General features: G+C 34.2%; 3 protein-coding genes across 7 annotated transcripts; 1 reads left to right on the forward strand and 2 right to left on the reverse strand.

The window, feature by feature from the left end:
- Positions 1-13: 13 nt before the first annotated feature.
- On the forward strand, positions 14-3,379 carry LOC105674853 (uncharacterized). The gene is made up of 4 exons (XM_012371468.2): positions 14-302; positions 392-627; positions 1,322-1,598; positions 1,678-3,379. The coding sequence occupies exons 1-4, from the start codon at positions 212-214 to the stop codon at positions 2,139-2,141; spliced, it is 1,068 nt and encodes a 355-aa protein (XP_012226891.1). The 5' UTR covers positions 14-211; the 3' UTR covers positions 2,142-3,379.
- On the reverse strand, positions 3,137-7,050 carry LOC105674837 (acylamino-acid-releasing enzyme-like). 5 transcript variants are annotated; one of them, XM_067348788.1, is made up of 15 exons: positions 6,990-7,033; positions 6,812-6,917; positions 6,474-6,691; positions 6,237-6,400; positions 6,016-6,164; positions 5,659-5,920; positions 5,419-5,570; positions 5,129-5,291; positions 4,773-5,027; positions 4,560-4,697; positions 4,274-4,494; positions 4,115-4,194; positions 3,992-4,039; positions 3,595-3,813; positions 3,137-3,523 (listed from the first exon to the last, which is right to left on the reverse strand). In XM_067348788.1, the coding sequence occupies exons 2-15, from the start codon at positions 6,824-6,826 to the stop codon at positions 3,397-3,399; spliced, it is 2,211 nt and encodes a 736-aa protein (XP_067204889.1). In that variant the 5' UTR covers positions 6,827-6,917; positions 6,990-7,033; the 3' UTR covers positions 3,137-3,396. The 5 variants fall into 5 exon arrangements, with proteins under 5 accessions (XP_067204889.1, XP_067204873.1, XP_067204880.1 ...); XM_067348772.1 differs by having other exon boundaries at positions 6,474-6,709; positions 6,990-7,032; XM_067348779.1 differs by having other exon boundaries at positions 6,812-7,050.
- Positions 7,051-7,783: 733 nt separating this feature from the next.
- On the reverse strand, positions 7,784-24,870 carry Swip-1 (EF-hand domain-containing protein D2 homolog Swip-1). Its single transcript, XM_012371682.2, has 5 exons — positions 24,750-24,870; positions 24,400-24,655; positions 13,118-13,265; positions 9,834-9,968; positions 7,784-9,355 (listed from the first exon to the last, which is right to left on the reverse strand). The coding sequence occupies exons 2-5, from the start codon at positions 24,567-24,569 to the stop codon at positions 9,221-9,223; spliced, it is 588 nt and encodes a 195-aa protein (XP_012227105.1). The 5' UTR covers positions 24,570-24,655; positions 24,750-24,870; the 3' UTR covers positions 7,784-9,220.
- Positions 24,871-25,908: the final 1,038 nt, after the last annotated feature.

Genomic DNA, 25,908 nt, shown 5'->3' on the forward strand with positions numbered 1-25,908 from the left:
GGTGACATGGTTCAACAACGACGTCGCAAAATCTGCGCTCCGGTGTGCCCGCCGTCTTGATTCCACGAAAATAATCTCGTAGGACCGCGCGCTCGCGGCGCGGTAAAATAACAGTGATTCGTCATTGCGTCGACCTGTTGGCGGTGCCGTGTTTTCCCACGTTCCTATATGGCTTTGTGACACCCGCGGGTCCGCGCGATCATACTCGAAGATGCTCCAGCCACGCGTCTTGACCATCGTGTACCTGCTGATCGTGATCGCGCACCTGTGCTCGTGCGTGCACCAAGCCACTTACAATAAATGTAAGTTCAAGCTAGCCTACAAAACCCACCATTTATTCGCTTACAAGTGCACGCTCGTCTAACCTCACCGCTGTGTATTTTTCCCGCAGATACTCTCGAGGAAGAGAAGATCTGTCATATCCTGAACAAGAAGCATACGCACAGTATGCGCAACGGTACAGCGGTAATCGTCACATCGCATAACATGTTAGAGCGATGGATCGTAAGAGGCGATCGCAATTGTATATTCGTTTTCAAACCCGCCAAGAATGAGGGTCTTCTTGCGGTCATCCACAAGATGTTTTTTCGACGCAACGGCAGCGATAATTGCTTGGATTATGTACAGGTGAGCGATGTTCCTGGTGAATTTGATAATATCAGAGGAAAATAAATATTTCTTTAGTTTGACCAAATTTTGTTGACAGAGTTTTGGAGTAAATTATTTGATAACAAATTTATTTTGATTTCTTGTCATTTGTACTGGGCAAACTTCGTTGCCATTATAAAACATGTTCCAAATTTTTATGTATTATTCACTTTTGTGCAATCAAGTTTTCTATTTAATTATAATTATCAGTTATAGTCTCTCTGGAAAATGTCTCTTGAATGTCCAATAGTAATCAGTTGCATATTTAGTTTGCATTTATTCTGATGATCTTTTTTACAGAAAATTATGCTTTGTTAATAATGTATAAACATATCATGTATAGATCATGCAGGAAAAATTCCAAAAATATCACATGTGACAAGAATTCTGTTTATGTAATTAATAGTTTTAACCAATTTGCTGAAATAAAATTTTCTCAAATTTAAGATTAACTTTCTCCAATTCTAAAAAGGTAAACTTTATTGTTTTTTAAATAGTAAACTTAGTCAGCATAAAGATAATGTGTGTATTGCATAATTTTGCATTTCACATTAAAAAAATGTGTAGTAGGCCATTGCTAATTGTGATAGAGCAAAGAATTACTTAAAATCACATCTTGATACAATTACACTTAACACTTGTGATATTAGACTTGTAATAGATGTTTGATTAGTTTAAAAGGAGCGATGGTCATTCAACAAAGAAAATTTGTGGAGAGATAGATCGCAGCAAGTCAACAGACTCTCCAGTTTCCGATCAAGATGATGTTATAAGAGATTTGAGTGACAACTTGTATGACTCGTTTGCGGAATTCGAATCTGTCAGTAAACCGGTGCCATGGTTCCCTCTCATTCGTTCATCGGAACTGGAAACTGAAATAGTTATCTCCAAAGAAAGAGTGCCAAGTGGCCAGTCTCTAGATCTTAGTATAATTTATACTCCGTACCGAAGTAAGTTTCCCTAACTACATCAAACACAAACATAATAAATATGTATTACAAACAATCTCATTGATAAATTTCTTTGTAGGTTGCATCAACGCAGATCGCGATTACAAACACGTTGGAAACAGCATTTGTATTCGGAAAGAGTACGTATGCGATAGGATTTATAATTGCCCAACCGGCTTATGCTTCGATGAGGACGATTGCACATACACGACCACAGATCAATATCCCAAAGATGATACCGCGACAAAAGTCACGATAGGAGCGGTCACCACCATGATCCTGTGCTTCATCGTCTTTGTTATGTGCCTGTGGATCTGCAAGAAATCACGGAAGCTATGCTGGTCGTCGGACTGCGCCGGTCCAAACGCGTGCTCGCGGCCGGATTCTTTATCGCAAGACGCCGATGGGGGTTCGGGATCAAATCGCGCGGTGCCCACGGCTCCTATGCTGGAGGTTGTAGTGACCTCACCTGTCGCGGACAAAGATCTGCCTCCCAGCTACGACTCACTGTTCCCCGAACAAAGTAACCCTGCCAGATCGTAAGTTATTGAACCTGTATAGAACTGTGCGCATTAAAACGTATTGTCTAATGTTTTAATTAACTGTTACGTAAACACTATGACGTAACTAGACCATCCTTTTTTCACATATACACACAAAGCAGGATTTTATGAATAGAATAATTTTAATGAATTGACAACTATTGCATGCAACAATTTTGGATTCGATTATGTGTAGTCGATATTCCGCGGTAGTGCGAATCAGGCAGCATCATAGCTTTGGAACGTTGTCATTGTTATGAAAAACAAAGTCATAACTGAAACGCGAAGCTGTGCGACACATAATAAATGCTATTTTTCGATGATAAATTTTCTCGAATAAAGCTTTATTTTATGTTATTCTTTCTTCGGCTACCTACGAATAAAAAAAACCTTAATAAATCAATGAATGTTGCATGCATTTTTGATAAATTTAATCAACGCAATTTCTTCGCAATTGAAATATTATTCATTGTTCATATCCAGTTACGCCATTACACACAGTACTATTATATGGACGTAATACGTTCATTGTTTCATGTATTTAGTGAGATTGGAAGTGCAGCAATTAATAACAAGCTCGGTTAAGTTTTATTTTTTTTCCTATTACTTAGCTCTAAGTTTGAATTCGACGTTTTGTATTATTTTTTTATTAAATATCGAAAAATCTATATTATAAGAAGCATTAGCATCACCAACGAAGAAACAAAGGCCTAGAAAACGTATTTGACGTTCAACGAAATACTTGAGACTTCTTAATGTGAAGTTGATGGTGCAGTATTTTTTAAATATATTAACTAAAGTTATTCTTATTGCCTTTAGCTTTTCTCATGTAAGTTATTATAAGCCGTTATATTTGTAACAATATTAGGCGTAACACATTATATTGTGAACAAAAATATCTGACGAAATTCTAAAATGTGTTCATAGACTTTCATAAAATGAGTAGTACGCGAATTTGCTGTATTATAGCATACGTTGATAAATGATACATCTTACTTAGGTATGCGCGATATATATTTATAACAACACCACTGCTGATATTTATAACATTTATAACAATTTTTATACGGATATATAAAGTATAAAAATTTTATAACAATATACAAATCCTATAGACGTGTGTGTGTATATTTTGGAGATTGAATGTTATATAAGTCTCTTTATGAAGATTATGTAATAATATCGTGTAAATATTCAATTTGTGATAATAAAGATCTATATATACATATGTATAAGAAATACTGCAAGATGAATGTTTATTCCTTGTCTTTGGATTCCTTATGCTTAGATGTATGCTCGAGCAACCACAAACAATCGTTGATAATGTGATCAATCTCAGCTGGTCCAGTTGATAGCGGATGATTGTCATCGTATACGAGCATTCTGCAACGTGTCACATATTTCAACAGCGTTACGAAAAACTATTTCTGTGTTTAGACAAAATTCTGACTTACTTGGTTTTCACTTTATTAGATTTCAGTCGATTGTACCACATCGTTCCCTGAGACGATGGTACTCGTAGATCCTTTGTTCCAATGCTGATCAAAGTAGGTGCCTTGACTCTATCGACGTACATGATGGGGGAACATTTCTTCATTTTTACGAACATGTCAATTGCCGGCTCGGCAACATCGGTGAGAACGTTGTAAGGAAAACCGGATTCTACGGCGCACCTGAAAAATTAAATTACATTCTTGTGAATGTAGTAAACTTGACGCGAACACAAATACATTTGTGTGTGTCTGTTGTCACATAATTTATATACATTTACAACAAGGGAGAAAAAAGAAAAGTGTATTTCAGTCAAGCTTAGACTAGTCGCAATTATTTTGAGGTAACTATTAAGCTTACACATTACGAAGATACGCTATTTTCTCTTCCTTAGTCAGAGCATTGCGACTGAAATACAAATATTGGATATTGAATAATTAAGACGTGAGAAATATCGTTAATAGATATTAAGTATCTCTTTACCAATCTGGAATGTCCGATATACCGAACATCACAGCGATATCGATCACCGGATTTCTTGCAACCACTGCTTTGAAGAAATCCTGAAAGAATAATTAATATCTTGCTTGGTATCTGTGTTAATTACCTCTTTTGTACAAATTCATCATTTGATTCACTTACTGGAATTTGTCCACTCAGATGCGCCACCAAGAATCCACCGTGAGATCCGCCACAAAGACCGATGCGTTCAGAATCTAGCCATGGATATTTTTTAAGGGCTTCCACCGTAGCGGTTAAACAATCCCTCACATCTACATCTCCTACTTTTCCTTGAAGATACTCTACAGTCTGACTGCCCATTCCCGTGGAACCGCGATAATTCACTTGTACTATTCCAAAACCTGAAATTAATTAATTAGTAAATCAATTAATTGTTCGAGCCGAAAAATATGATTTAACTATTTACCTGCTAATATGAACAAGGAATAATCCAGCGAAAATGTATTTGTGTAATTGCTATGAGGACCTCCGTGTGGCACAACTATCAAAGGTACGGATTTATTTTCACCACTTTTTGGACCAAAGTAAATATAATTGAATTCGTCTGAAAATAGAGAGTATTGATATTTTCAAGTAATTGCAGAAACAAAGTGCGCAAATAATAACTCCAGTCACATACTTATGGTCTCGTTGCTGTCATATTTATGTTCATTAAGTTCGTAAGTAATTTTTTCGAAACCATCGATTTTCATTGGAGTTGTAATCACAGTCCTGGGGATATCGCCACTATCAACTGCTTCATTCTTGAAATGACCCACCAGAATACTGTGAGGCTGTGTTAAAGAAGTGCTTAAAAACGCAATTACATTCTCTTTCACATCCAGTATAGAAAGACTGCTTCGAGTATTATTTATTTCTGTGATATCTTTTGTTTCTGTAAATAAAATTTGTTTTTTTTTGGTAAGCAATTTTGCACAGCAAAAGTATTAATGCTAATTAAATCATTGTTTTATTGATAGCATTCCAGTTGCTTACTTATATTTAAGATGTAAGAAACAATATTGTTTCTTTGCGTTGTGCTGAAAAATAAGTACTGAGAACCATCACTCCAGCAACGACGAGGTAAACGGCCATATATTCCATAGAAATGTTTACCATTAATAATCTGTTTGACCGCTATTTCCACGATTGTTTTATTCTAAATGTAAACAGAGCAATTTGATATTTAGTGTATGTGTTCATATTTAATCTAATTTTTGATTTCTCTCTCTCTCTCTCTCTCTCTTTCTCTCTTTCTCTAATTAATTTAATATAATATTACGTACATTACTATTCTTTGTTTTTAAATCCCGTAATATGAGTGCATGTGCGTTATGATGTGGGACAACACCAGCTTCCCTTTGTAACCAGACGAGATACTCTCCGTTAAGACTAATTCTAGGACTGTGCACAGCATATCCTTCGTCGGACAATTTATCTGCGTAACAAAAGTTTAATTAATTTTTTTCTTGGTGTTTTATATATATATATATATATCTTCTATAGCAGCTATCTATGTTTCTTACAAAATTCTTCATTTTTCAATAAGAATATCCAGGAATATCTATTGGTGCATGCAGTAAGACCCAAATATTGCGGCTCGTGTTTCCAAACAACACCGATTATATCCTGATCTTCGGTCCAAATCACTTGACCAGGAGAAAGATCATCCGGTATTCCAGGCAAAGCTGTAATGGTGTCCTCTGTCGTATCAAGCACCACTACAACAGGTCGATGTTTGCCTACCAGCTGCTCTCCCCAGTGTGGTTTATAGATATACTCATTGCCCTGTAAATAAGAAATAAAACAATATGCACACACAGATGGAGAGTATATATATATATATATCCTACAAAAAAAAAATAATAATAAAGAAGTCTTACCACTGTTACTTTGTCATCCTCATTCTCTTCCTTATCTTTCTTGTCTAATGGCTTTTGCTTATAAAATGGTTCTGACTTCGGAAGTTTCTTTTCTGCTATGTAGAGAAGTTTGGTATTGTCTGGAGACCACTCAAAAGAACGGAATTCAACTGCAAAAGAAACATATAATTAATAACATTTTAAACACATTTAAAGAATGCGAAAAATTGAAATCTACTTACTATCTGTATAGACATCGCCATGAACATCCAAGGCAGACAAATCATAATTCTTCACCAAATGGTGCTTATCCCAGATTTCTATAAATTGCTTGGGAGATTTATCAATTATAGCTTGTCGCAACACAGCTTTGCGTGCTTCATCCCTTGTTAGAGCGGACATAAGCCTGTTGAAAACAGATTTTCAGTAAGATTTGCATTACCTATTTGTATTATTTAATGATATGTCAAATTATGTACTCTGTAGTGACATCAATTGAAAATCCAGCATAGACTGAAGTCAAATCTGAGTTTAAATCATAATTCTGCAGGAACCGTTGATCTGTTTTTCTTTCCAAATTTCTCTGCGTCCATGTACCTTGTATGGACAATCTGCCATTTGGTGTACCCAGAATCCGTGCGTTATTTAAAGACGGATGTGCAGCTATTAATTTATAAAAGTTCACCAATTCCTTTACCTGAAAAATAGGTATTTTCTGTACATAATTATTTTATACACTACCATTATATTATTATCACTAATATTACTATTATTAAAATATTATAAAATACCAATAATATAACAAATTATTCTATACCTGCACCGATGCCATCCTAACTTTTGTTTGATGCGTTCTCTTTTAGCACTTTATCTTTTGCAGCACAAAATATATAGCGTTCGATAAAATCTCAATGCTTATCTAGCTGATAACAAAATACGCATATTAATTGTTTATATGCATATAATTATGATATATCGTTCTATTTCTTGCTCACCGCGGTAACAAACAGCAGCAAACAGTAGTAAACAGAATGCGAACAAGCAGAAACAATGAAATTCTGAGATATATTATAAAGCAACCGTTGGATGGCGCTTGCTGTCCGTTCTAGTATTGAAATGTAATTGGTGATATCGAAGGTATCGAAGGACACATATTTTTATTTAAGATTTCTAGACCACGATAAGCGTTATCTAAATTACAGAAGTTGAATAAGAAGTTGCATAAGAAGCTCAATAAGAAGCAATTTTCGAGCACTGATAAGATCGAAATGTAAATTGAGAATTAAAATCATATAACATTATTTCAGTTATTTGATTTATTTTGTATCTGGCTGTCGACCACTTATGCTAATAATGATAATATATTACAATTCTTATATCACAATTTAATATAAATAAATTCACTATCATGAATTAATTTAATCATTTCCATAAAAATTTAATGCAACAAAAGTTATTTATAATCTGTAGTTTACACAGACGTATTTTTTGCATTAGATATTTGAGATTTTCTAAATGTATACAATTTTCCCAAAAATACTATAAAAACATATTATGTAAAAATATTATTACAGTAGAATACATTTATGAATACAAAGAAATTAAAGCTTCTTGTGATAGATATAAAGGATAGGAAAATATTCAATAAAATTACTAAAGTTTTGTATGTTTTATACATTATCTATTATTTGTTTAAAATATTTATTTATATCTTGAATAAAATTCAAAGAAAAAGATTTAAAGGAATAGCATATATTTGTAGGAAATTATATATATAACCATTATAAAATTTTGGTGAACATATTTATAATCTTTTCGCATAAAATGCAGGGATACAAAACAGTTTTTATTAATTCTAATAGTTTCTAAATTATTACTATTCTTTTTATCAGTCTAATGAAGCACTTATCAGAACGATGAGTCGATGTAAATCAACATAATAATGGTAATAATTCTGTCGTTCACTAAATCCCTGCGTGTTGCAAGTAATTTTACAATATATCAATTTAATAACTAAATAAACATGTTTGTGATTTAGCATACACACATTCATACATACATATACAACCACATCTGCACACACGCGACAGAGTTCTATTTGAAGAAAATAAAATCTTATAAAATAGTTGTCCTAAAAATTAAGGTACACGCGCCGATAAATCTTACACTATCGGAGACTCGAAAGTCTTTAAGGCAATTTTCTTGAATCATCTAATATAGATGTTTATGTGAATTTTGTCTCTCTAATCATTATATATTCAGACAATAAGGACGGGAATAAGAAATGTCATCTGAAAGAAAACTGATAAAATGCAAGTTAAATAATGCGATATTTTCATCAGTATTTTCATAATAATTATACTATTTGTATTCTTGTGCATCAACATTTATATATTTAACAACTTTTGTGCAATCAATATTTTACTTTTTAACTTTTGTATCATTGACTATTTTATATTACAATACATACATTATTAAAATCGCTATTATAAAATATCTGTAATAATTTGCGCAAATTCTGACTATGCAAATCTTTGTTATAAAATAAAAACTCTATGACAGCTCTTAAAATATTTCTATAGGATAGATATGTGTGTGCCAGTCAATAGATATATCAACAACTTTTCAAAATCTCCGATTTATCTACAGGAATACGATTATATAAACATTAACTACAGACTCTTTGTAATAGCGTATTTCAAACGTTAGTGTCGTCAAATATATAATAAAGATTGTAATCAAATTATCATTGTCGCTATTATAACTTATTTCGCTTCGAAGACAAAATTTAAGCATTCATTACATCCAAAATACGCATACTACAAAAATTCAACAGTCTTCAAATCAAAGACCAAAATCGTTATAATTTTTTGAGTTCAGGTTTTGACGTATATAAGTAATCCATTTATATTGAATAAAAAAGAAAACAAAACGATCGGAGTAAAATGTTTCCTGCGAGCGCTAATAGATACAGAAAATTGAACTCAATTGAAAATTATGTCGCGGTTTCAATCCTCGCTTCGAATTCTCCTAACAATTGCCGTCGCGATCGAGTCACGATTTCACAACGCTTTGGAACGCATTTAATGCTTTATAGAGCCGTTCGTTGGCGACGTCGATATCGCGACGGCTACGAGCATCGGAAATAAACTTAAACAATCCAAGGCAATCTGTCTAACGCATTCTAACAACACAAGTCGTCGAGCCGACTATTTTCGCTCATCAATTATTTGCCGAAGATCGCAGCTTTCTGTCGGAATTGCTCCCGCCGCGCTGCTTTTTCTTCCTCCTCTCGCTTTCGTTCCTCCTGTTCCATGCGAATCTCGTCTTCGAATTTTGAAGACTTTCGGAGTTGCTCGATCTGTGAAAAAGAAGTGCTAATCGGAGCGCGTGCGAAATACGACCCGTTCGGGTTACGCTTTCGCGCGTATATTTTTTTCAGCTCGTACGACACGCTGAATTAACTTTCTGGGCCTACCTCATGTGTCATTTACGACCGTATACGACTAGGAAATGTGTATGTTACACGATTGTGTGGAAACACACTGAACAAGATTTGATAAGAAGTTGTATCTCTTTCTCGTATCGCTATGAAAGAGTTAGAATTCTTTGATAGCGATGAGTAATATTACAATTTATATTAAATATACATATAATATACAGTCATGTAAAATACAATATAATTTACTCTGACATGGTATACCTAATTGTAAGTAATAAGCAATTTGAAAAAATCCGATAGAGAATCAAATAAGAAAAAATCTTAAACTATTAATTTTTTAAAAAGAACTTTACGATCTAAAAAATATTTTATGACAATAAAAAGATTGGAAATATACCTTAGCTTCGAAGAAGTTTTTAGCTCCTGTAACGCCGACTTCGTCGACATCAACTTCGGTGAGTCTAGCCAGTTGGCTTAATCCGGAATCTTGTTCTAACTCACCAGCGCGCGCTTTCCGATAAATCAGCAAAAACTGTAACAAGATGTAACCATGCATTGAACATAAATCAAAGTTTATGATACATACTTCGAAGGATCGGATCCTTTCTCGAGACTATCACGAAGAATCACGTTTTGATTGTACTATAATTCTTCAGATACTTTTTATATATTAGGACCTTGAATAAGTTCTCGCTGTTTTTTTTGTTAAAAAAAAACATTAATTTAAAATATAAGGCTTACAATAACTTTACTCAAAGTATTGTCCATCATTAGAGACCACTTTCTCCCATCTTTCTGGCAGTAATTGAATCCCCCGTCGAAAAAACGATTTATCTTTTGACGCAATCCATGAATCGACCCATTTTTCGGTTTCTTCGAAAGAATGGAAGCGCTGCTCGCTCAAACCATGCGCCATCGACCGAAACAAGTGGTAATCCGAGGGGGCTATGTCCGGTGAATACGGCGGGTGAGGTAGAACTTCCCATTGAAGCGTTTCCAGGTAAGTTTTGACTGGTTTTGCCACATGTGGTCGAGCATTGTCATGTAACAAAATGACTTTTGGATCATTCCTAACGCTTTTAAACGTTTTGAAACTGTTGACGCATCTACTTGCAATGTTTTCCCGAGCTCTACTAGCGTCTGACATGGATCTAGATCAAGCAATGCCTCCAATTCTTCGTCTTCAAACTTTGTCGGTGCTCCAGAACGTTCTTTATCTTCAAGGTCAAAGTCATTATTTTTAAAGCGCCTAAACCAGTCTCTGCATGTCGTATTCGACAGAGCATTGTCACCATATGTTTCAACAAGAATTCTGTGTGCTTCAGCTGCAGATTTCTTTTGAATAAAGCAGTGCAATAAAATTCCCCGCAAAAACACTTTATTTGGCACAAAAGTAGACATTTTCGCAATAGGTAATTAAACACGTGGTTGACACTGTGGTAAACTGTATCTACTAGAATTTGAGGTTACATATAGTACTACTTAGCTGATGCGTTTCCGTACGAAATTCCATGCACAGAGTGCCGCTACGCCATCTTTTAAGAAACAGCGAGAACTTATTCAAGGACCTAATAAATATACAATAATTTGTACAAAATAAATTTTCGCGCAAAATACACAAATTTTTCATCCTACATTTACAAAAAACCTAGAAAAAGACTGGGTTAATTATTACTTTGTGCTTTTACAGTTTGACACTAAAATTTGTTTTTTCTTCAATTAAACATTTTTCATAATCAATATGTTAGAAGCAAGAAATAAAAATAAAAAAAATAAAAGATTGAAAAAAATTAACGCATTGAAAATATAAAAGACTGCGACATTTGATGAATGCAACGCGTGCCGAAAAGGAGGAATACGTGTCACGATCGTTTTACGGTAATTCATACCGCGATGAGTAAGAGGAAGGTGAGTAAGCCGGGCAAATTGCTCGAGTATCGTGCAATGAATCACAGCGGCGATCGACAAGCGGGACAAATCGCGTGGGCAATACATCGCGTATTCGAATCGATTCGCGTGCCGGCTTTGTTTGCGAAATACGGAATGTCACGTCCGATTGTCCGAGCGTGCATTTCGTATTAAGTTCAACTCTCTTTTGAGCAGTATGTACGTGATGCTAATACGCGGCGATTTTCCTCGCGAGTGCGTATCGCGGCTTTACGCGTGTTACATCGAGCTGCACGCGGGCTTGCGTTAACAGCGAAAGTTTCTGATGTTTCACACGCTCCGGTATTCTGCGGGCGTGTTACAAAATCATCGGCTAGACGCAATTGATCCCGTATGCAATCGTCGTTGCCAGAATCGGTTTGGTATTTCTTTTTTTCACTTTTTATATTTTTGATACACTTTTGGATGTTGTAAGAAAAGAAATAATCGTTATAATGATACACATTCGTACTATTCAGTAAGCAAAATGTTGACAATATTGGCAGACTGATTAAACTTTCTTGTGCAAATGCATACTTTCCATTTATGAGACGTATTGCGATATGACCAATTTTTTAAATTATAAATTTTTTGTTTGTTTTTAATAGGAAAATTTTCACATATATTTTGTAGCGGGAGTAATCTCTCTTTTTGGCAATTTTTAAAATACTCCGTCATGTAGACGACCGAAATAGAACTACTTCACACATTCTCTGACGCACAGCTTGGAAAATAAACTGGATCGCATACCCGGCGAGTGAGACGTATGTTAAACATTGCATGGGGTCTACTATTTTTACGAATAAAGTATCACATGTGCGTATTGACAAATAAGTCTGTAAGTAAAAATTATAGGTATTATTTAATGTTTTATAAAAGAAAGAAAACGAGAGAGAGTCAAAATATGAGGAAAAACAAAAAATTTTACAGAGACATAATTTTGAGTCTTTTTTATAAAATTATTAAATATTGTAAATCTTCTCTAAGAATGAATAACGTGTAGAGAGATTTAAAAGTAAAAACAATAATTCTTTAAAATATAAAATAAATTTTCTGTGAATTTTTAGTAAAATGAGTTACTGACATTAGAGAAGGTACTATGTTTTAATTATGATACTTCTTGGAATTATGCAATATCCACGCGTTTCTCGGTAGCTCCGCAGTTCCGCACAGAAATGCTCACACAGTGAAATCTATTTCGGTTCAATACTTTTAACGACCGTAGGCAGAGTTGCAAGAGGCACTATGCTGATCAGGGTGGCCATAGAAATTAACGGTTGTGTTTACACCAACCATTCGAAGTCGATAACACGAAATACGCTAACTAACGCAATGCATTTTTAAGTCTCTGTGAAGTTGGCTCTCCATTTTTTAAATTAAAAAAAATAAAATTCATAATTTTTTCAACTTTACAGAAATCATTTTCAAACCATTTCAACATATTTGTCTACAGTAAAATACATTTTCGAATATTATTAATATCCTCTTAAAAATGCATTAAAAAATTCATCATCAAACTATGATATAAATAAAATAATAATTGGTAAAAATTAATCAATATTTATTCTGTCATAGACAATTAATTTTAATCTATTAATAAATTATTTGTATTTTATATTATCCGATTTTATACATGTTTTTCTCGTTTCTCGAAACAATAATAATAACTTGTATTATTATTGCATTAAAAAGTTCATTTGTACTGTTTAATTCGGGATATCAGTAATCTCCCGGAGCTCGTAAAAATAAACCAACCTCACGGAAAGATATGCGGCCGTCGCCGTCCTCGTCGACCTCTTGGATCATCGCCTTGAGTCCAAGATGTGTTTGTGGTGCGCCCAAAACCTCCATCATTCGTTTCAGTTCGGAGAGATCGAGATAGCCGTCGTGTCCATCATCGAATCTGCAACAAATATTGACAATTAATTCAAAATTTTATTGCACATTTTTTTCTATCTCAAATGCCCTAGAAACATTTTTCATTTAAACACGAGTGAATTGTTAATAAAATTGAAATTTGATAAAACAAAAGCTTTCTGCAATTAAATTATTCTTTATTCAATTCCAGTATGAGTTTATATTTCAATAGAATATTTTTTTAAAGCTGAACTCTCCGCGCACATAATTGTCGCAGTATTTGGAACTAAAAATTTCTTGAGAGTAAAATTATTAATTTGAGATGCAGTAGGCATATGTGAATTAATATAAAGTGTGAGTAATCTATTCTGCTGACTGGCAAATTTTTCCACGACCTCCTTTCGCTACTTGAAGTGGGATTTTTAAGCGATTCACCCGCCAATAAATTACCGTGATGATGCTAGTCAATGAGACGCCCAGCTAAACTCGTTGCAGGCCGTAACTTCTAGTTAATCAGAATAGCGCACATGCAATCTAATCACTGATTGCGGTTGCATGAAGTCATAAGGAAAAAAAGAAGGAAATTCGGGACAACATCATTAGTGGCGAACGAGTACTGATTATCAAATGAATTCGCCGGAAAAGTTGGTAGAGATTTCTTCGACCGCCTCGCGTTGCAGACTGTTTACGGAAGTCTATCTATTTTGCAACTCAAGGAAACTGTTACGATGAGACGGAAAATGGCACAAGTTTTAACGAAATTCGCTGCATCTTTGTAACTTGATGATTCTGCACAATAAGTAATAAGTGCTTGTCATGATGTGGGTTCAAGTTGATGCAATGTAGTAAATAATATAGTATCACTAGCAATCGCTAAAACTAAACTATATATTAAATTACAATTTTAATAGAGCTATAAATTGCAATTTTGTCTGGTAAGATTCGGAAAAATGTGACGTAATTATAAATGTATAAAGCTAAAAAAAATTTAGTAAAGCTGTGCTAATTGCATTTTCTCTTACGATTAGCTGCATTCGTTAAAATTTCAAATGCGTTTAGAATGCAATGACGTCTGTTGCCATTCTTTATTTTGATTTATCTTATACGCAGGTTGAATGTTGCCTTACAAAAAAAAATAAATACAATTTTAAAAAATTAATGAATTTAATTTAAATAATGATTTTAATTCGGGGAATTAATTAAATTTATTTTCACGGATAAACAACAGTTACAGTTCCCGTAATCAAAGTCGCAACAGAGATTGTTTTAACTCGGCCGTCATTAACATTCGCGACTTTCTTCGCATTTATTACGAGACCGGCGTCTCGTTGGCCGCAATATAAAAGGTAGAGCATTTAATAACTGGAACGTCTTTCGCGTAGAAAGCGGACAAAATAAATTGACCAAGATTTTGATCTGTAAAAAAATTTACATCTTCTGTATGAATAACTTTAGCATTGCGGATTCAACTGTCAGTCCGACTCGCAATTTTTTTCTCAAACTTTCTGCAACTGAGACTTACGCAGCTACGAACATCGCGTCGTAAAAATTTGCGCGGAATAATCGCGCGAGGGCATCATTGTTGAAGTTTTATTGCACGATGCCGTCGTAAGTGATGCAAAATGCGGAAATGATTTACTTTAACGATGCTTTTGGCCGGACGATCATCGGGATAATCGCTTGGCATTATTAATTTCGCTCTCTCGCTTTCCGTGAAAAAATGTGGGCGCGTGTAAAGGTTAAATGAATCACGTCAATGCTTGTTGTTAAAAACATCGAGCCATGCAGTTTTATATGCAACTTACGGAAGGCATTCTATACTATATACAGCGCTCTGACGTATGCACGATAAGATAAAATCGATATTTTATTGAAATAATCAAATTATTTATCAAATTAATTGTCAAATTAATAAATATGCGACATAATATATAAATTTATGTTGTTAGCATAATTAATTAATTATTCAAGTATTCCAACACAAGCATGACATTAATTAGCAGAATAATATACGTTTCAGTATAATTAAAATATTAACTAATCTTTCATAGTTATATAAAATTATTAAAATTTATATTTTTTCAAATACAAAATCTTATAAATTTTAAAAATTATTTAAAAATCATAATTGTTTCGCAAAATGTTGATAAAAATTCTGAGCATAAAAGAAGATTTTAATTTAGCGAGAAATTTGTAGAAGAAAGGAAGTGTAAGAATACTCTTAAATCTTCGTATCGCTCAATCTGTAAATTATTGGGAAGCGACTTATAGACACGTAGAGAGTGAAAACGATCGGGGGAAAACGTGAGAACGATTGATGATATTCAAATTTAAACGAGTCTCTCGACAGGATGTCAATCTTGTTCACCCACGACCGGAAACTCGTGAAATCGCAACTTGCCGCAAAAGGGATGGAGAATATCAGGGCACAATTGTGCTTTTTACCATACCTCGTCTTATGCGTCTATTTCATTAATTTCGCAAAGCATATCAAATTGAATTGTTCGTTAATCATACAATTAAGGTGTGTGTTTGTCAAATAAGAATTAAAATACAAATAAACAATATAAATCTTATTTTCAGGCAATTTAAATATTATTTTAAATTATTAACAAATTTGTAATTATCAACAAATAACTTCATTATTCTTGTATCATATATTAAATTATTTAATCAGTTAAATATTTAATTTTAGTTCAAAAATAATATAAGGTTGCATATGATTTGCGAAAATTGAAATAATATATGGAATATATTATAACCAAACGCTGTATGTGTGTGTGTGTTTGTCGATTTTATCATACATCGTGACGTCATAAATTGATAAAGAACAATTATGTTATATTATATAACCGGCCTATATGTATTACCGTTGATGTAACTATTCCAGGTTAAAGACCACTTGTAAACCGGTCTTTTTAACTATCGCGATTAACGAGCTGATAAAGATCGACATTGCTTTCCTAAAAGAGGAAGGAAGAGAGTAACATTTAAACTTTAATCACACTTCAGCATGTGGAATATCATTATCAAAGTTCACATTTTCTTTTTGCAGTTTAAATTGACGGTTCATTTAACGCGCATTAGTTTCGATGAACGTAAACCCGAGTCGAAATTTAGCGTCTCTTTTAATGCTCATACAGCCTATATGAACCTATTTTTACGGAATTAGAACCAAGAACTCCTCTTTTAAAACTTGATCTCCTATAATTTGATGTTGAAATACTACTTTAAACCTATAGAGCCTCACAAAATAGATTGTATTACTGCGAGAACTCCTCCATTAAACCTCGAACTTTTATCTAGTATATATATATATACTAGATAAATTCGACCTATAAAAGTTATTATAATGTTTAATCATAAAGAAAAATATTTAATTCGTTGCATTTCCAACTTTTATTAATATTGATACCTTTCCGTTTCCTTCTTCAAAATAGTGATATGATATCTGAAAAAGATTCAGCGCAAAAAAATTTTTTTTAATTAATTTTTTTATTAAATGTTAACTATTTTAGATGTACTCGTTAAAATTCAAATAAGAATGAAAAACTATACGAGCAATATGCATAATATGGTTGTATTTTGATTATTGCTTTATTAAGTGATACAATATTATCAAACGTTTCAGTCTTAATTTGGACCTTTTTCTGTATAAATATTTCTGTCTGAACTTGTTTTAACGCATGTTAACTATGCTTAATAATATACTCTTAACTATATGTATTACATATACTTAATAAATAATATTTAATTCAATAAATATTATGTAATGTTTTTAGTATCTTATTTTATATTTAATATCTTAATTTAATATTTTTAATATAATCACAAAGGTATATGGATTTTCAGCACTAGTTTTATGATATTATCAAGAAATTCTAATGATTGCAAAAATCTTCACAATAATAAAAAAAATTACTAACTATATAATTTTAATTGATGATAATTTTTAATAACATAGAATTTTTAAAAATATTAGAAATTAATACTCAATAGTTGAATTTTGATATTATATTTTGATATTATCAAGAAATTTCTAATAATTACAAATTTTCAAAAGATAATAAAATTCAACTAAATGGTATTGATTAATGATATTTTTAAATTGTATGCTATTAAAAATTATCGTTAATCAAAATTATAGTTAGTATTTTTCTTTATTGTGAACATTTGCAATCATTAGAATTTCTTGATAATATCATAAAAGTAGTGCTGGCAAAAAGGAATCTATATATTTTCAGGGTCTAAAGCGGGTCAACGGAGGGTTTTAACTAAACCCTACTTTGAAGCTTTAGCAGGAAAAAAGGAAATTTCGGACATATTGTAGCGCCAAAGTAGGTGCTATTATATACATACGATACAATGCATAACATCTACTTTGACTCTCTTATGCCTACCTCAAAATAAAAGATTAAGGTTCAATATAGGTGCTAAATTTCGACTCGGGAATATTTCTGCACTTCTGTTATAATCCTAATTAAGACATTAATTAAACAATTCTTCCGCCATTTCGCCGGTATTTTCGACCAAAGATCGTTAGAGTGTAGAAGAGCACGGCGTTAAAAGAAATTGCTTCCGCATTAGTTAACGACGTTACTGCGAGGTACCGGAAATTGAAGCGATGTAGGTGGGAAGGTGTCTGGACGGTAAATCCTTTCAATCAAAAGAAATTGTAATTATATTCCGCTGGGAAGGTCAATATTTGCCTGGATCTTGTTTTGTTTTAGGCAATTAAGCACGAACAAAAATTTCTCTTGTTCATTAGCCCTATGAATCAACACATTCTTCGTGCTGGCGTAGAATAAAATTTTACTAACAATGCTGTAACAATGTATTTCGATGTTAGAGTATAATTTGGTCCTTCGTTGTCGATATTAGACTGAAAAATGTTGAAACAAATTCCATAACAAACAAACAAGTGTATAATTTCATCCTTCATTATCGATATTAAACTGAAAAATGTTGAAACAAATTCCGTATCAAACAAATAAGTGTATAATTTGGTCCTTCGTTGTCGATATTAGACTGAAAAATGTTGAAACAAATCAAAGTATTTCTCATTTCCTGATTTTCAAATTTATCGAAGAGAGTTAAGCAAATATCAAACTTATTTGACACCGGCTGGACGAGAAATATGTGTAATGATGATTTAACTAAAATTATTCTCCGCTTTCTCTATTCTTTTTTTATAAGTACTTGATATCAACAAGTAATACGATTGCTTTTTTCACCCTCTTTCTCTTTCTTGCTTTCTCCCTCGAAGTTTAGAGAGATTTCGCGGAGTGAGAGGGGAGAATGGTGAAGGTCGGGGTCACGCTTATAAGCTTAGTTAAGCGAAAATCAATACGAGTGACAAATGGAGAAAGATAAGAGCGATAAATACGTCGGTGAAGTATTAAAACTAGCGCTTGATCAATAATGTTATCTCTTCTTTTAATTAATAAATTCTTTCTGATGACCTATATATATATTACATCTGTCGATCAATATCGAAAATCGATACGGTGTTGAGCAATTCTTCAGATAATTAGAAAAATAGGAAGATTCATAAATACTACTGCGTAATTACATTTGCAAATGAATACTGAAAATATCATGCATTTATTTTCGATTGTGAATGTCATTGTTACATCACTTTATGAATGACTCGATGCCTTTGTTGCCGCGATTCACCGCGTACGGCTTTGTCGGGATCGTTTGTTGGACACTTTTAATCGAGCAAGTGAAACGCTCCAATCAACGCGGATTGTGCCGTGGCGCCCACGCAAATGCAACGCGATCGTTAACACGTTGAATGTGGCCTAGATTTGGATTGATTTTGTACAAGCATAATTAAAAATTGTATATCTAGTGTGGCAGATAAATGCCAATTTTAACAAATTTACTGATTTCGAGGCCGAGATTTTACGAAAGTAAACTATAATTGTTAAAGCTCCAATATTAAAAAGATAAAAATACTTTTCAATGTTTATTATTATTTAACAGCGGAAGAAGTGTATTACTCGTGAATTTTTGCGGATTACAAATTGATGCTTAAAAGAATTTATATTCCCCGATAAGTTGATAACGCTGGATAACCAGGTGCTTCTCCGGCTCCGCCTTTTCATTTATTAATCGCTACAAAGTGATAGCGCGATATATAATTAGCGCGACATAACGACGCCGGTGCGTTTCTGGCTTTATCGCGAGATCGTGATCGTTCCGCTTCGGACCGGTTCGACGTCGAACACTTTGCGATTCGTTTTCCAAGAGTAGTCCAGAGGAAATCGGGTCAAGGTGACACGCGATATGCCCGCTCTGGTCCTGTACCCTTATTTTCCGAGATCGATACGACAGGAATGGTCCTGAGCAACGAAAGACGTCACTGCGACGAATTGACGGCGCGCTGAAGACGAGGACGAGGACGGTAAGCGTGCTTTTTCTCACACTGCGAGAAAAAGTTTTATAAAAGATTTATGATCCATGACGTGCAGCTGTAATTTTCCGAGTTTCTACGTTTATTCTTCCTTCTGAGTTGAATGTTTTTTTATTAACTGTTGCCATGAGATTGCAAACAATAAATGTTGTTTTGATACGCGAAGTAAAGTCTGCCTCGGTTGAGCAATAAAATATCGGGATTAAATAAATGTTCTGTATTTATCTTGAAAGCCTGATTTTTATGGTTAATTAATATTTCTTTTATTCACTGTAGCGGGTGATATAATCACTGTTTTATTATAAAAGTAAGAGTTATTGTCCCGTTTCATTAAAGAAACGTCGAGTTTTCCTCGTGAGAATTTATACATTTTAATGGTCAATTAACATTTTTCCTCTACTAGAGACACAGCGACTGACTTAATATGTAAGATTGCGAGAAAAGACTACACAGAGTGTATTAGAATTCTTCGAAGCTAGGGAAATTGTATTGTGAGCCGTGGAAGTATTTCCTAAACGGGGATAAAGCGTTGTCCGTGAAATGTTATGCCTTCAACGAAACATTATTTAAAATGTCTAGCGGTGCTGCTGCTAGGAATACCGAATACCTTCCATCATTGCGAGCCGAGTCGCAGAATAAATTCTTATACCGTTTATATATTCGGAACGCGCGATTTCTTTGACGACCACGAGGAATAACGGTTTGTCATGCCAAAGCAACGGGGGCGTCCAGGGATTTTTCCTTCCTCGAAAAGGATCGATAGAAAAATCAGAAGGAAGACAGAAGCGTTAAAATTATAATATTTCTTATGAAAATACTTCTCTTCAGTTATTTCTTCAAATAGTTCGAATCGGCATAAAAATATTCCTTGTAAAAATACTCCAGACAAATTGCGAAAGTTTCGACATTTTAAAATAATATTTCTTTCGGAAATCGAATAAAACATTTTCACATTTTCCTTTCTTAAAGCATTCGTTACGTTCCGCGTGGAGTTATCGATTAAGACTATCCATCTCGAATGCATATATGCATTCACCTACTTTAGCAGTGAAAGGGTTAAGGTCGTCGCCTCACGTTTATACGTTTAAAGGCGAATCGATCACATCTCGCAGTAGTATCATTGCGACGGGGGAAAGTTAAGCGTGCATTCAATCGAGTCGTAGAAATTGCGACTCTCGACCTCGCGCGATTTGCGGCATACATTGATAGGAATTTCTCGATAAGGACTATACATTTGTCTCTTTGGCGAGTTTTGTAGTTCGTTCAAAAATTATCAAATGCGCATTATAATATTAAATTAACAAATCCGGTGCTAAATTCGATAATAGCACAGAATAAAAGGGGCAATCGATTGGGACAGCGGATGTCCCGCTAACTTTCGAGCTCTTTAAATTAGTTACGGGATTTAAGTTGATGCGAGTTCTTCTGTTTACGACTGTCGGAGGGTCAATTAGGGGGTCTGATTTCGGGCCCTCGAAAGAGCTTCCTGTAAATCCTGCAGGAGACTGCGTCGAGAATGACAAACCCGACGGGCCGCTTTCGATTCCGGTCGGCACAGGAAATGTTAGATAGATAACAACTGCATCCTACGTGAATGCATCCGCGGTGACCCAAGTGCTATCACGTGTCATCGAACTAAAACCACAGTGAGATGTTTTATTTAGCTCGGTCAACGATATAATGTTCGACTGATAAATATATCACGTTACCGATTTAGAAACAAATTATTTTTGTTTTTCTCGACTCTGTTTGGGAAACGAGAAGATATGATACCTCCGTATCGGATCACCGATAAAGTACGACGAGAAAATTGATAACTTTTATTGCGTCTGATTGAATTACATTAGTAATGTTTGCTATTATATATAAAATAACAAATATTAATATTAAATCGAATAATATTTAATCGAAAAGTCATGGATATTAAATGAGACTTATTCTGATTTTAAAAGCAATAATCACTCAAGTGATACTTGCTACTTGCAACTTTTGCTACACGATATCTTAACGCGTTTAATGTTTCTCACTTTATTCTGCACTTTACGTAACGTTTTATTATATTTCATAAATGCAATCGACTCGGTTCTTAAATATTACGATCGATAGAGAATTAACTTTTCCTTTCCGTTTAAATACCCGTGAAGTAAAAGCCTCTCGACAGCGGCACGAGAGTTCTGTCGCCTGCAGCACGCACGTGCGTATGGTATCCTGCGATACGTCATCCGGAAGGACCGATAATTGTTGCGCGTTTATGTCGCGCTCTGGTCAAAGAAGTCGTCCTTGTCTTTTCGCCGCGAAACCGGTTATCTTTGCAACCTCGGGCCTCGATAAATCGTAGGAGTGCGGCGACATATTTCCTCCGAAATGTCTGCGTTTCTTGCCTCGAGATAACACCGGATTTGAACGTTTCATGCTCGGTCTTCAAGGAAAAAGGTCAGGGTCGCTTTTTAAGTCTCTACTGAGATTTCTGAAAAATCTAATCTTCTACAGAATACACTTTTTATTTTTTCCACGAATTTAATTTTGTTATCTCGGTTCTTAAATTAGTTGTTTTTGTCGCATTTTCAATTTCCAGATTCCTGAACGATCTCGTAACAAAGAACGACGTTCAGAGATTTATTGTCTGCAATTGATGCTGGCTGCAACGCATAAGATTGATTAACGGAGTACACGAAGACGTATTTTCCAACGAAGGTACGCCGAGAAAGGAGAAAATCGCGAAGACTACGAGAATCGCACGCTCGGTCATTACGAAACCGCGAACCGCCGAGAGATTCGTGACGTGCATTTCTTCGACAGAAGAAACGCAAGCTGCCCGGAGAGGGCAGACGACCTCGGGGTCCCTGCGGGCCTCCTGCCGTGCCTTCCCCCCCCCCTTGCTACAATCCTCGGTACCTACACCCTTTGTGTCTCAGAGTAGACAGGTATTTCGAAGTCACCTGGTAGCAGGTTTGACAACGGAGTCGGAGAAGCAGAATGGTTGCCTGCGGGTGCACAGGTACCTTCGAAAATACTATATACAAAGGCGAAGACGAATGACGGAAAATTCTTTTTCTTTGTAAATTATCTTGTGAAAATAATGTGATTTTAAGCAAGAGACGAACGCACGGAAATTGCAGTGAATATTAGAATTTAATGTCCAACTATCTGACTTGTAATGCGATATGCTTACAATTTTGTTGCAATTCTCATGTGATATAAGCAAGCCTGTAGATTTCGTAATGAAATTCGTTATCATTAGACAGGGGACTCGCGTGATATGACGATCAAGTGGCGATGATAGCGCGCAGCGGGACGTTCTCGGCTTAGCTTAGGAAATCTCGCGTGAGAGGATTCTTCTATTTCAGACTGAGAACTCGCGAAAAAGGCTCTAATGAAGGCATTCCACACAAGAGAAATCCGTAGATAACAATGCTTGTTGATGCAATAATATCGCGTGCTGCTTAACGCACGGTTGCACAAATCGGCGCACGGAGAATCTGAAATATTTTAAGCTTGATCGAACCGGCAAAAAAAGATTCCTGTGATGCTAATTACGTTTCTTTCATTATTTTTTCACTCGAATGGTACCTGTATTATAAATGGACTATATCTATAAATTTCGAAATAAAAACTCGATATAAAAATCTATTTATAGTTGTATGTAATAGAAAGCGTGCGAAGAATTGGAATACGTAAAAAATACATATCATCATTATATATTTTGTATTCTGATGTTTCAAATATATTTCCTGTATTATATAAAATTATAACCACATAGAATTCTATTCTGAGAGAAATGTCGCGAATAATTGATCTAAAGTGGATTAAATAAAAATGATTATAAAGTACATGTTATGCTAAATAAAAAATATGTATACATATGTGTATAAAACAATGTAAAAATAAATATTTATAAAAAATATATAAATAGAGATATTTAAAATGAATATTCTCATACTGTTCCTTTACGTTGTAAGAATTTACGTCTTACATTATATTTAAAGGAATTTCCTGGGAGAAAGTGATTAATTGTGTGAAACGTTGAAAGCAATTGCTAGTAAATGGTATTTCAATGATATCAATATGGAATAAGTTTGCTCACAATCACACGCGATCAATGATTCGAAAGTGTTTGCCATTAATGACGTGTGTTCCGTTTCAATAACGATAAACTTCACGCCATGAAGGAACATTTATCTCCATCTGATTACACGTGTGTGTATATTATAAGCTGACTCGTAAAAATAAACTGCTAGACAGAATGCGCTTATTAAGTTGATAATACTATGTATAGAACGAACACTTAACTGTCGCAGACACGTTTAAACGAACACGAAAGTCTTTCGTATCACAAAAAAAAATTTACTTTTTCTTTAATAAAAAAACAAGCTTAAATGTTTTAGCCATTAGCAATTATCATTGGTTTTATATTTATAATTATTTATTGATGTGTTGTCATTAACATCTTTTGATAATATATAAGAAAATTGATTACTATTTTGATCCAAATTATTTACTCAAAATCATTAATTTTAATCAAGTATTTATATTATTAATAAAAAAAATAACAAACATATAACCTTAACAACAAATTCCTTCGACTCTAAATATTTTTAATCACATTTTAAACTAATAAAATTAAGAATATGAAGCATTCAGCTGTTAGACTTAAATATGTTGACTCAAGACTTAAATATGTTGTCATCGCCGGTTAATCATGATGTTCACATGTTAATGTTTTTCGATCACGTACGAATGAGATGTGACAAAAAGTACTCACCTGTTGAAGGTCTGCTCGTACTGCTTGATTTCGCGGCGCGACAGCTCATGGAATTCTGTGTAAACGTTCACAAACTTATATTGCTTCTTCACCTCTTTGCCCTCTTCGAGTTCATCGTTGATCCTTTGCCGTCTGCTGAGTAGGCTGCTGAGCTCGGCGTCCGCTGGCATGATCCTGACTGATCCTCGCCTTTGATTCGAATTTTCGGAGCAAAGATGATTTCTCGTGGTAAGCGGTGAGAACTTTTCAGAATCGCCTGTAACACAGCGGAATGTGATTATTGCGAGTTAATGAAAAGGAACGAGAGCGAGAGCTGTCAGGGCTGTGATACACAGGATCGAGATGCGTACCTTCGAGGAGAGGTAATCCGCACGCTGCGGTGAGGCCACATGTACTGACGCGGCGCCGAACGTAGGAGCGGTTGGTAGCCGCGCAAACAAGCAGTGCCGTAGTTGCGCGTTTTCAAGCGCTGACACAAATATTTCCCTTTTAAATTATTTAAATTTCGTTCGGCGAAACATGCTAATCACTCTTTTGAAAGCAATTTCGGAGAAGTCGTGTCGTTTAATGTTCTAAAGATTGATTATTTTTGTTTATAATTGCATAAATAAAGTGAAAGAGCTTGTCATTTCGATAAATTGTTATCATGATTTGATAAATTTTTTTAACTTAAATTTGGAATAATAAAACAAACGAGCTATGCTCATCGTGTCGTAAATAAATTATATTTTAAATAGAAAAGAACTTTGCGTAAGTTATTTAATGTAAAATTTCATTGCTTTATGCTATTGTTTTTGTGCATTTGGGAACAAAAGGACGGCTATTTGAAGTCAGCAAAAATTAAAAACTGCAAATATTGGAATAAAAAAATTAAAACATAAAATAAATAAAAATAAAATAGTAACTTAGTAAAGCACGAAGGTTCTTTTTTAAATTCTGTCTACAAATTTGACGCTCTTGTGTAACGACGTCAGCTGGTTATTGCAACACCTGACGCCATCGCGGGTTCAAAATCGATATATACGCGAGCGCATTTGTATTTTCTCTCATACTAACTCTCCTTTCGTCGTCAAAAGCACGCCAACCGTGAAAATGTATCATTTGCAGCTGTATTATCATTATGCGTACAGTTATAGGCCGTGAATACAATGCGGAAGATGATAACGGGGACAGCGAGGACTATGGTTCTTGCTAATATCAATTTAAATTGCGGATTCATCAAGCTTCCGGAAAATAATAATAATATATATTTAAATGCAAATTGTAAATAAATTTCCGTCTAAATCTAAATGTAAGTGCAATCTATAAACATTGTTATCTATATATAGATATTTGTATTTTTATATATTTTATATTTAAGAAAAAAATAAAAATACAAAATTATTGAATTTTTAAATTGTTCTCTTTTATGCAATAATATATAGTTAAACTATTTTATCTATAGTAGAAAATTATGTACTTCTGAAATTGTCTAGAAACTGTCATAGTGAACCACGATATGGCGCCACT

Source organism: Linepithema humile, chromosome 1, assembly GCF_040581485.1.
Source record: "Linepithema humile isolate Giens D197 chromosome 1, Lhum_UNIL_v1.0, whole genome shotgun sequence".
In the NCBI taxonomy this organism is placed as follows: Eukaryota; Metazoa; Arthropoda; class Insecta; order Hymenoptera; family Formicidae; genus Linepithema; species Linepithema humile.

Coding starts and splice junctions, on each gene's coding strand:
- LOC105674853 (XM_012371468.2), top strand. CDS start 212: ATGCTCCAGCCACGCGTCTTGACCATCGTGTACCTGCTGATCGTGATC. Junction 303..391: donor CCAAGCCACTTACAATAAAT/GTAAGTTCAAGC, acceptor TTTTTCCCGCAG/ATACTCTCGAGGAAGAGAAG. Junction 628..1,321: donor ATTGCTTGGATTATGTACAG/GTGAGCGATGTT, acceptor ATGTTTGATTAG/TTTAAAAGGAGCGATGGTCA.
- LOC105674837 (XM_067348768.1), bottom strand. Junction 5,571..5,658: donor ATTGAAAAATGAAGAATTTT/GTAAGAAACATA, acceptor TTTGTTACGCAG/ATAAATTGTCCGACGAAGGA. Junction 5,292..5,418: donor TAAAAACAAAGAATAGTAAT/GTACGTAATATT, acceptor GTTTACATTTAG/AATAAAACAATCGTGGAAAT.
- Swip-1 (XM_012371682.2), bottom strand. CDS start 24,569: ATGCCAGCGGACGCCGAGCTCAGCAGCCTACTCAGCAGACGGCAAAGG. Junction 9,969..13,117: donor GCCGCATATCTTTCCGTGAG/GTTGGTTTATTT, acceptor ATCTTGTTACAG/TTTTTGCTGATTTATCGGAA. Junction 9,356..9,833: donor AAAACTTCTTCGAAGCTAAG/GTATATTTCCAA, acceptor TCTTTTTCACAG/ATCGAGCAACTCCGAAAGTC.